This window comes from Porites lutea, chromosome 13 (genome assembly GCF_958299795.1).
Source record: "Porites lutea chromosome 13, jaPorLute2.1, whole genome shotgun sequence".
Lineage (NCBI taxonomy): Eukaryota > Metazoa > Cnidaria > Anthozoa > Scleractinia > Poritidae > Porites > Porites lutea.
This window is the reverse complement of record NC_133213.1, coordinates 21,706,478-21,718,248: the sequence shown is the minus strand read 5'-3', so window position 1 is coordinate 21,718,248 and position 11,771 is coordinate 21,706,478. Positions and strand designations below refer to the sequence as shown.

At 38.7% G+C, this 11,771-nt stretch overlaps 2 protein-coding genes across 2 annotated transcripts in view; both read left to right on the top strand.

Annotated features, from left to right (window-relative positions):
- The first annotated feature begins 1,491 nt into the window (after positions 1–1,491).
- Positions 1,492–11,771, top strand: part of LOC140922549 (fibronectin type III domain-containing protein-like) — a 49,220-nt gene continuing 38,940 nt past the window's right edge. Inside the window, exons 1-3 of the mRNA XM_073372526.1 lie at positions 1,492–1,539; positions 2,846–2,919; positions 4,375–4,689. Of these exons, the coding sequence (XP_073228627.1) occupies positions 2,865–2,919; positions 4,375–4,689 (370 nt within the window). The 5' untranslated portion in view covers positions 1,492–1,539; positions 2,846–2,864. The remainder of the gene's footprint in view (positions 1,540–2,845; positions 2,920–4,374; positions 4,690–11,771) is intronic.
- Positions 4,898–11,771, top strand: part of LOC140923517 (fibronectin type III domain-containing protein-like) — a 21,422-nt gene continuing 14,548 nt past the window's right edge. The window contains exons 1-7 of the mRNA XM_073373600.1: positions 4,898–5,009; positions 5,627–5,947; positions 8,010–8,118; positions 8,360–8,580; positions 9,666–9,807; positions 11,217–11,350; positions 11,622–11,771. The exon at positions 11,622–11,771 is cut by the window's right edge and continues 144 nt beyond it. Coding sequence (XP_073229701.1) covers positions 4,898–5,009; positions 5,627–5,947; positions 8,010–8,118; positions 8,360–8,580; positions 9,666–9,807; positions 11,217–11,350; positions 11,622–11,771 — 1,189 coding nt within the window. The remainder of the gene's footprint in view (positions 5,010–5,626; positions 5,948–8,009; positions 8,119–8,359; positions 8,581–9,665; positions 9,808–11,216; positions 11,351–11,621) is intronic.

Here is an 11,771-nt window from a genome sequence, read left to right as displayed (position 1 = left end):
GTGTATATATCAAAACAGAAAAAAAAAAGAAAATGTTTAGTACGTAAGAATTCTATATGGAGAAAACTTTATAAAAATGTAGCACTGCTAAATACTGCTGTGATTAGTATATGATTCGGATACTATAAAACTAATGCACCTATCAATGTCATGCCGGCGGAAAGGGGGGGGGGGGGGAGACAGGGCATGGGGTGGGATTTGATTGTCTTTGTTGGCCCTGGGGTAGGGCATTTGACTGATCTTGTTCTCCTCAGGGGAGGTGATATTTGAATCTTTCTTCGCCCGACGTGGAGATATTTGACTGCCGACTCGAACGAAAAAGACTGAGACCGAACATATGTTTCCCCCTTCCATGCTTCACGCATGCGCCGTACGGTCTGGAAAGATCTGGAAATCATGGAGGCCGCCAACGGAAACAAGCGAAAGATGGGTGGATTTCACTGTTTTGTCTCCAAATTTCGTTTGCTTTAGCGTGTTTTTGATCAATTGAACCTCTTAAGATACTGTGGTATCAAAGTAAACGGAAGTAAAGTGAAACAAAGTCGATTCTTGCAAGTACAATTGATCAGTGTATGGCTCATTCGCTACAATCACTGTACAAAGCTTGTAAAACTGACTTTCTTTGTACCCATAATTTAATAAGAATGGTATATTTAAACTTACAAAATGTGGACTTTCTGCTGAAAGGTTTCTGTATTCTACGCAGTGTAACACGGATTATGGTTAAAACGTATAATTGCAGCTGTAACAGGAACATGTATCTTTGATGCAGCAACGTTTATAAATAAAGATTTCAGAGTCTTATTTGGAGATATTTTCATTGTGCCTTTCTTGGGTTCTGCCTTGGGATATTTGGTAGCAATGTGCTGCCCGGGGTGGAGAGATTTAGTTACATTTGACTGGAACAGGAGTCGGCTCCTGACTGGAATGATTTGCCCGTGGGCAGGGAATTTGACGGCAAATTTTTGAAAAATGTCAAATCCCCACCCCATGCCCTGCCACCCCTCCCCCCCCCCCCCGCCGGCTTTACATTGATAGGCAGTTAGTATAGGTAATAGCATGATTTTTAGTGATATTTGGCATAAATACCACGAGTGATATTTCAAAATTGTTATACGTAATTTCACGAGCCGTTAGGCAAGTGAAATTTGCGACAATTTTGAAATATTACAAGTGGTATTTATGCCAAATATCACGTAAAAATCATGCTATTATTTGTTTATACAACTACCCACAAAAGGTTTGTAATTTTCACATGTAGGTATTTCAAATTAAGCTGAAATACCACTGCTCTAAGCCAATCAAATTGCGGAACTTTCTCGTGTAGTAGTATAACAGAAATAATAGTGAGATGTATATATGTTGCAATTAAAATTTTTTACCTCAGGTAATTTTTCTTTTTCTTTTGTTTCAACTTCATTAGCATACATTACCACGCCCAAAAACAAAAGAAAAACAAAAATTATCTGAGACAAAAAATTAACTACAACATATACACTTCATGGATACAAAGGAGAAGGGAAATCAAAAATTGAAAAGGTAGGTTTTATTAGTTGTGACTTAGCGAGTTCCATAACTTCGAGTTATCTAGGGTCAATTTGTCCCACGGGAGCCAAAATTAGTTCGAGTTATCGGGAGTTTCGAGAAATCGAGGGTTCGAGAAATCGGGGATGAAATTGTAGAGCTTTGAAGCAAATCCAAGGGAAACAAGGTTTGGTTCGAGATATCGGGAGGTTCGGGAAACCGAGGGTTCGAGAAATCGGGATTCCACTGTATATCGAGAAACAGCAAGAAAACACCCCGGGAACAACGTAATTCCTGTTAATCCCGAGCTTTATGGCTTAATTAAAGGGCACGCCCCTTCATGTAAGTGCTTATAAGGGTACAGATAGATGAAAAACGTTTGAGTCTAGCACAGCCCTACTTTGAATACTGTTGGCTTAATAAAACTGCGGTGATCTTCGTTACATTTAATTTAAGTGACCTCTTCTTAATTGGCCCCTTGTCCCATTCCATAGCGTGGCTGCTTAATAAAGATTAAACAGGATGGGTTGTATAAATAACAGAGGAGGCCTGCATTTTTTTTTCCTTTTTGACCAGGTCAAACCAGACAAACCAGAAAAGTTTTTGGGTATACTTTATGATGACTTTATTTCATCTCTGTAATTGCCATTTAAGTCTTTAGCTACAAACTGCTTGCTCTTGGTATTTGATCTGTCCAGTAATCATATCCGATCGCAAGAGGACATGACCGAGTTTCCTCAACAACAACAACAGCAAACCAACTTTGAACAACAAAAGAATCTTGAAAGGGGCACTGTATTTCATGTTGTGGCAGCATTGAAAGAACACAAAACGTTTAAAACTTAAAAGTACACGAGGTTTCAGTCAGTTGTCGGTAAACAAACTTGGTGATGCAGCAGAAGTTTTTACGCACGCGTTCACCTGTCAAAACTTTGTCCAATCTGAGACTAGATTGGTTGCAACGTGACCAAAGTAGAAGCGTGACCAAGCTAAAAGCAATATTTTTCAAAGGTCTTTGTCGTAAGGCAAACAATCCTAGAAACGCAAGATCTTTACTGGAAAAACTCCATTGGCTACCTTTAGGTAAGCTAGTTAACGTTTCGCCAAGACAAACGCAAGCTGGATTTCTTAGATTCTCCTTTCCCTCCCTTGTAGAGTCTGCTTAGCCCCTCCCTGCTAGTTCGTAGGGGCGTACGGGCGGGCGTACGCTGACGTCATAACCAAATTTTCTCGCATTGATAGGTTGCCATTTTCTATAGCAATGGAGGCTCTGCTATAATGAATGAAACATTGTTTTTTTTTTTGTTTGTGTTTGTTGCAGGAGTATTTGATTCTTTAGAATGTGGAAGATTATTCTCTGTCTTCCAGTCATCTGTCTTACAACACTGACAAACGGTAATTACGCAAGTCATGAATTTACTCAAGATGTAATGTTTTGTGAGACCTGCCAACTACAACAGGGTGCGAAATTTATGGTATTACAGTTGTCAGAAATGACCAGATTTTAACAGTGACGAACAGATGGCAGGACATGGTTGCCCTTTGTAGGGCTGTGCTCTAGCAACGCCCGTTGGTTTTGGGTTTAATACCGTTTATGACAACCATCGTGTACATTTTTGGTATTTGTTGGTTTGGAAAAAGTTGGTTTGGAAAAAGTCTTGAATTTTGGATCCAAAAATCTGTACGAAACCTGTTTGCACAATACTACGATGTCATCGAATCAAAACAAAGTCATCCCCTTCCCATCCCTCATTCAACCAGCGCATACAATCCTTGTGTTAACGAGACAAAACGATAAGAAAGTGATTGTCACGTTATATGAGTTAGCATGCAGCAACAATACATCTCTCCTCAAACTCAGTTTTCTCAGAGTGTCTTCAGAGTTAGTTTGTTGTACCCAATATTGACATTATTATGTATTTTCCACCTATTGAAGAAAGCATCACCCGTGATATGAAAATCTCTTTATTTTGTCTTGCCAAAAAATATATCATATATATTATCTTTTGTTATATGAACTACAGTTTTTAGAGGGATTTCTGCCACTAAGAAAAACTGTCACCGATCGCACGTAAAAATACCATAATTTTACGTGTGTTAATATCAGGCAATCAGTGAATGACTACTTGTGTTACCATGAAGACACCTGCCGTTGAAGTCCATAGTCGTCGCCTTACATCCATTACATGTTTGCTCAGGTTTATAAAGGTACTAAGAAAAAAAAGGGGGGGTGGCAACAACGACTTTTTTGATTGACACAATATTAGTTTGCATAATACATATAAATTCATGGCATTTAACCACTTGCGTTCAAATCGATATACGTTCACTCGTGAGATATGGGCTTGATGGTAAACTACATGCCTCAGCTAGCCTATGTATTTTTCGTAGAACAATCTTGTATTTAGTGGACACCTCCATTAAGCGGGCTCTAGCGGGAGTCTAGTGGGTGTCCTTTTGGGTACTGGACTTTCTTATAAGATGAGGAATACTTAACCAAAGCAGCTCCACGGCCAAGCAAAGACCAGTATAAATGGTATAAAGGAACCACTGTACTGACATCATCACCACCCTACCGATCGAGACGAGCGACCATACACATTATTATGGAGCAAATTGTAGCCATACGCATGTTATGCAGAAAATTTCTTGGGTAACGCGACGGAAACAGCACCAGCTACAGCGAGAAACTCGATGAGCAAGGCTTGAAACCCGGACCTCCAGATCAAGAGTTCTAGGTCTGTTAATCCCTTGGTCACACACGCCTCCTTATATGTACATATTGCTGGGCCTAAAAATGGGCTTAAAAGTCACAGTTAACTGCAATGATTCTCTTTGTCAAAATTGCAGGTCAACAGGTGGCAGACCCGCCAAGAATTGTTAACTTTCCAACCAAGGATTTACTTGCTCCCGAGGATGTTAAGTTTAGTAGACAAAATGCCTTCAAATTATTATGTGATTCTGTTGGGAGTAACTTGAAATGGACCTGGAAGCACAATGGCACAGCAATTACGAAGCCCGGTGGTAAGTTCACCGTTGGTGCCTATGGAACCTTATACGGAAGTTTTCTTGAGAGTGCACAGAGTGGAAATTACCAGTGTTTTGTCAGGGACACTGTTACTGGAATCGAGACATTCAGCAGGAAGATACAGGTTGCTGTTACGGGTAAGGAGTCATTTCCGTATCATTAGCATAAGCAGTTCAACAGATCTAAACAACAACAAAAAAACAATAAAGCCCAGGGCTGTGCTTTTAATGCAGAGCTTGAAAAAAAAATTAATTCCAGCTTGTTCTTTGGGCAAGCAGCCCTCACATTTGGCTTGTCCAAGGCCATTTCCTGTTTGTCTAAAGTATATTATGATTTTGTTAGAGGATGACTTGGCTGAAACCTTCAGTCAAGTCAGCTTTAAAAGTTACTTGCCCAGCAAGAATATCTCTTTTCCTCAGCGGACTAGCGGATTTGACTTTTTTTAGCCCTGCAGAAGGCAAGTAAAAAGTCAAGAGTCCTTCATTATAACCCTAAGCGAAGTCCTCCACATTGCAAGAGTCAAAAACTCTTGGCTATATGCTCTAAAAAAAACTGAAAGGAGCCAGGTGCTCTGAACCTGTGAAATCCAGGGTTCAACCACAAATGTGCTTGACTCTTCTAAGTGCAACCCTGACTAATTGGGGGCAACAAGAGGAGCCCGCAATCGTAATCTCCAGGTTATTATTACGCATGCGTCACATGTATGTAGACAGCATTTGTCTGGACTTCCACTTTGAATGAATTGAATGCACAGAACACAATTTGATCACACGTTTGGACCTTCTGTCACTCATAATCTAACCTGAGATCAGGCGTATTTTTTTTTTTTTTTTTTGCTTCTTTGCTTTTTTGGCTCGAGAGGGAAAAAAACAGATTACAGAGATAAAGGGAGAGGGCATGATCGCAGGCTACTCATAATCTGATCACGTGTGTTTTGACCTATGATCTGTCACGTGAAACTTACGGGAAGCGTAGCACTGGAGCAAAAGTGTTTTAAGCTTTGATCTTTGTCTCCACACTCCGTAACCTTTGGTTATTACTAGTTTATAATATTCTTCTTGTTTCCTTGTTCAGTTGTAGGGACATTCACCAATCAAAATGTCCGGGAGGAGTCTGTAGACCTTGGACAAGAGATTAGTATTGACTGTCCACAGCACTCTGCCAGTTATGGTGTCAGCTACTCATGGCAGGGAAAAATCAATACTGTGGATATACAGTTCAAGAGAACTGATCGGCGCGCCATCTCACAGACAGGGCAACTATCAATCATGTATGTTACCCAGCAAGACATTGACGATTTTGCAGAGTATGACAGCCAAGGAATCAGATGTTTTATGACTGGAGCAAACAGATTTGAAAGGTCTGGTCTTTTAAAATTAAAGAAGAAAAATCCAGGTAAATTCTTTGTTTTTGATAAAAGGAAATCTCAATGACTAAGAAGAAGAACTCCCATCCCATTAAGTATACATTTTGGAATTTTCCCTCTGACCTGGTGTCCATCATATGATATTGGTGAAATTAGGCTGTAGGCTATTCTCTGTTTTGACTGTCACACCGTCAAAAATAAAAATTGAAACTATTCAATACAGGAGGTCTAGAATCTTGGAGATGAAAGATGATAAATACGAGTATGAAAAAAGCCTTCCCAAGAGGCAGGTCTGTGCAATATTTCATCAAATTGATGCGACGTACTCTGTACTCAGAAAAATGTTTTGTCCAAAGTTCAAAGCTTTACATGGAGATGCCATGTTGGTATCCCTTGGAGGGGCACAGAAATTAATAGGGCGTTTCTACAAAAGTAAGAATTCATTGCTTCAGGGGCTCAAACACATTAAAGTTGTATTTTATTTTGAGACAAGGAATGTTCAGATAGGAAAATCTCAAAAAGTTGACGATGCTTTTAGCCGATGTAGTACAGTGTACATAAAGGAAAATCTCAAAAAGTTGATGATGTTTTTAGCCTATGTAGTAAAGTCCAGACATAACTAATCGATGCTGAATGACATCAATGAGTAATTGATGAGTAAACATTGGGTAATCAACTGATTAGTCATTGATTATTCGCTATAATCAATGGGTAATCGATGGCCAACAATTTTGTGGCCTGATCAATTACTCATTAATGACATTGATTACTCATTGATGTCATTGATAAGTAATTGATGTGTTCGGTTACTCATCCATTATTTGATGATAATTTATCGATTAGTCATTGATTACACATCTCGTACTATTTCTAGCAATTTTTTTTCTTAACTTATTTCCGGTGATAAAAATTTACATTAATGGTTCTTGACGATAATAATAGCCAAAATAGGAATTGAACTTGCATGTAGAAAACCAATTTATATAGGCCACGACGAAAACAGAACAGCAAGTCAAATTTATTTATCGAACAGTAACTGAAATATCAAAAACAAAATGTTGAGAAGGTCGAGTTATCTTTCTTACTCTCTTGGTTATTAGAGTCTCAGTGTCTTTGTTGAGAAACAGCCAGCACAGAGTGCCTACCGGGTAAACGTTTTTCGCATCTAAGGTGGTGGTTTCAATTTATCCAGATTTATAGAAACTAAAAGGGGTTCTTGAAAGTGGTTCTTGGATAATTTTCAAGATTGAATAGCCTTGAGTTTCGAGAATCGTCAAGGTCTGGTTCAACAACAAGCGCAAGCTTGCTGACAGCTCTACTGAAGATACTTCAGGACCTTCAAATGCTGCTGTTGTTGCATAACATGAATAAGTAAAGCTTGTATCGTGACATTTATGTCAAAGAAGTCTTTGTTTCTTTATTTGCGATTTGGTATGGTTTGAGTACCCGCAAGATTATACCGATCACTAATCAATGACTAATTGATGACTGAAAATTTTGTGGCCTATCAATTATTCATCGATTACTCATTGAATATTGGATATAATCAATGACTAATCAACTGATTACCCATCAATTACCTATTGATTACTTATTAATTTCATTGATGTCATTGATTAGTTATGTCTGGTACAGTGTACATGTACATGAGTAGCTAAGTGCCATGTCACTCAAAAGCTTGGAAATTCAAGCACCCTCTATCAATCACCAAACAAAGTTTGAAGGTGTTAAGCTGCTGTATTACAGTGTACATTGTACATGTACCTCATGGAATTAAACACTCATCAGACTCAAATTTTGAATTTTGGTGACATCATGTGAAAACCGAGAATTGAGGTTCTTATAATGTTTCTTAATTTATTAAGAAAAAAGCTTTTGTTGCTGGAAGAATTGTTCACAGGAACCTTTTGAGGCTTAACTGGGAAAAATGCACGTTCTTTATATTATTATTAATAGAATTTATGCCATTTTTTTACCGAAAAAGTCTCTGAAAAAGGGAGAGAAAGAGAGGAGTCAGGACTACGACGTATACAGTGTACATAAGCAAGGGTAAATGTTTTACAGATTTGATTGTGTATTTTGTCTTAGGTTAAACAGATCCACAGACACCAAGAGCGCCTGCATGGAGGCTCATACCTGCTGCCATAGAAACGGCTGTGGAGGGAAGGAATAAAACTTTGTATTGTCTTGCAGTGGGAAGGTTAGCGCTTAATATTATTTTGGATGAACAATTTTCATACTGAATTCTTTTCATTTAAGTCAATATCAGTGGTAGTACTGAATATTGGATGGGTTTGTGTTCAGAAAAATTAGGGATCCAATTTTGGGGGGGTTAACCCTGGAGGCTCGATCTCAATGCAAATACATTCCTTAAACAGCCAACTTCTTCTTACACCCATTCATTAAAATTTGGTATCTGGTCATTATCCCGTTACTTACAGACCTGCGCCAACGATAACTTGGAAAAAAAACAGAGGTGAAAACTGGAAAAACCTTGTACATGGACAAGATAGTTTTGAGATTGCTAGTGCTTTCCAAGGAAGATTGCTTAACATTATATCTGTGAAACAAAACAGGCATCAGACCACGTACCGTTGTGAGGCTGAGAATTCTGAAAGTGGTGGAAACCCCTTGGTCCATGATATACAGCTGAATGTTGAAGGTAAATGTCTTTAGTGTCGTCTCAATCTCATGCACCGATCCTTTCAATGATCAAATTAAGCTCGTCAATCTTACTGTCACACTAAATCACCGCCTGGTTAGCTTAGTTGGGAGAGTGCTGGTCTGCCGAGTGGTGAGTCATGGGTTCAAACTCTGGCTGGACCAACACTCAGGGTCTTTAAATAACTGAGATGAAAGTGCTACCTTTGTAATGACCTCTGCAAACGGTTTTTTTTCTAGGCCTCTTGGATAAGGATGAAAAACAGTATGTTCCATCTCAAAGCGCTTTCACTTATCCAGTTCTTTTTTTAGCGTGATGTAAAACCAGAATCCACACCACTGTTCGAAAAGAGTAGAGGACGTAGAACCCAGTGGTAAGGCAAAGCTTTCCTGGGGTGGGTTGGTCTCTGTAAGGAATGATCTTAATAATACGCTGTAGGGATGTCATAATAATATATAATATTAATATACAATATTTATAGAGCGCTAATTCCCAATGGTCCAAATTGGTACCTTAACAGCAGTGATTTTGTTACCTCTGCGTCCTGCATCCCTGATGCATAAGAATCCCCAAAGACAGATTTTTCCTTGAAAGGTCCTTAAATTTCTGTGCAAATCCTTGAAAAGTCATTGAATTGTCTTTAACTTTGACCTTAGTGGCCCAGAAAGTGTTTTTTGACGCTTTTTGATTGTCTAAGACAATATAAAACATCGCTCAGAGAATTTAAAGGTCATTTACATAAAGCACTCTTTGTTTTACGCACTAATTAACTATCAAATTAAGACAAGTGAACTGAAAAATGTAGACAAGTTGGTAAAGCAAACAGTTCAAGCCTTGAACTCTTGTTCGAACAGACTGGGTATGTGCCTGTTTGTACAATCTGTGAACGTATATATTCCTGGTCCTTGAAATCGAATGTGGACCTTAAGAAGTCTTTTTAAAGTCCTTGAAAAATGGTTGCAATGTTTTGTATGAACCTTGTAACATGTAGACATTTTTATTTTGACTGGGGCATAATTATTTTAAAGAAACGTCAGTTGGTGGTGATACAGTGCAACTGATTATTTGATTGATTCCCTTTGAAGTTGCTCCAAAGTTTATAGCATCGCCTCCGCAACAAGTTGAAATTGATGTTTATGGCAATGGCAGCTTAACATGCGATGTATCTGCAGACCCTTCGCCATCTTTTAAGTGGTACAAGGATGGAAAACAACTCACAACATCAACGTAAGTTTTGTAACAATTGTTTCTCTTAGTACACGCTTTGTGAATTGGTAAATGTAAAGGCCACACCCTGTCTTTATTCTCACACGTTGTTATGAGTGCTAACTTTTGATTTTTACTAGATTTTATTTGAAGAGTCAGGGAAAACTTTAGAGCTCTCAAGAATCATTTGAATGCATAAGAATATCATGTAATTTAATACTCTACACATCCTAGTTGAGCTAAACGTTTTGCACTGGAAAGTTATAATTCAGTCTAGGAGTGCATTTGGAAGTTATCTGTATGACGTTCATAACTTGAATATAAAGAGATAAAAATAATAATACGTTGTGTAAAGGCATGAAAAAAAAAAATTTTCTCCTGCACCAAAAAGCTGAAGAAAATATGAAGTGCAAGGTGAAAGCAAATTATTTAGAGGTCAACGGTCAAATTGGGAAAGGTTCTACTACTGTTGTTGTTTTTGTTGTCCAAGTTGGTAGCAATCCCAAGAAAGAAGCTAAAAAGTCCCAGGAGGCGTGATGACAAGTATATTTGCACTCATCAGAAAACTCAATTTAAACTTGACATAATCTGCGAAAACGACCGTTTCTCCTCGCTTTTCGCCGCTGAGGACGTTTCGCGAGGAATAACGTCTGCAACTCAGCCACAGAAATTCCGTACTGATGACGTAAAATTGTTTACGAATGACAGGCAAAAGACAAAAGGCAATACAAAAGGCCACGAAGGTTAAATGTAAACGCGATGAATCTCTAACAAAACAGTCAAAACTGGTGGAACATATTCTTCCCTAGAAGAAGCTTTTGAGTTTTGCTGGAGCTCGTTCGCAGATGAACACCACACTTACGTAAAATCGACCAGGAGAAACGTAAAATTGAACAAATTTGGTCGTGGAACCCCATGACTACCGGATATATTATGTAAACATTGATTTACGTCATCAGTATGGAATTTCTGTCGCTGAGTCGCAGACGTTCCTCCACGCGAAACGTTCCTAGCGGCGAAGAGCGATGAGAAACGGCTGTTTTCGCAGGCTAAACTTGGCAGTGTTCCACATAAACCTCTCCTCCCTTGCCCCTCTTTTATTGCTAGTCGCAGGTACGGTTTCAGTATGTTACTTACCACGGAAATAGAGGATATTACATGGCCGCGCGGAGATACGAAATTTCTCTTCGAGTGTTGACTTATTTCGCGAGTGAGCGCAGCGAACAAGTGAAATATTTTTCAGCACGAGAAGAGAAATTTCGTATCTGCAAGCGGCCATAAACACCCAACCTTTTTCACTTTATTAGTTTTTGCTGTGAAAGGCGCGATTTATTACTTGTTATTTTCACACGTGAAGGTATCATGTTTTCGCGCGAAAGCTCACTTGGTATTTTATTGGTGTTTATACAATAAAATGTTGTATTTCACAGTGTGCATGTAATATTCAGTGGCAACAAGCTGGTTTTGAAGAATGTAAGGAACCCGGATGAAACTGGAATTTATCAATGTGTGGCGGAGAATCAACATGGAATGATCGTGTCTTTCACGTATGTCAAAGTTATAGGTAAACACTTGGAAAATTGCATAAATAGTAAAATTTCCACTCTAATACTGGCGTGTTAGATAAGGAAAACTTAACATTGCAACTTTTGTATAAGACGAGGAATACTAAACTTTGCTTGGATGCAGGAAAAACAAACAAACAAACCGCAAACAAAAAAGGTTTAGATCACCGCACAAACTTATGCAATAAACACTGCCTTTTGCGCGTTTTGAGTCTGCTAGTATTTTCCTGAAGGGTAAAATTTCTCACACGCGAATTTCTCTTTTTGCAGCCATAAAACCATCTTTCGCGGAGTCCGGATTTGGTCCATTCTACTTGTTCAAAGGCACTGAAGGACGATTGAAGTGTAATCCAAAAGCAGCTCCACGGCCAACTAAAGACCAATATAAATGGTATAAAGGAACCACTCTACTGACGTCAT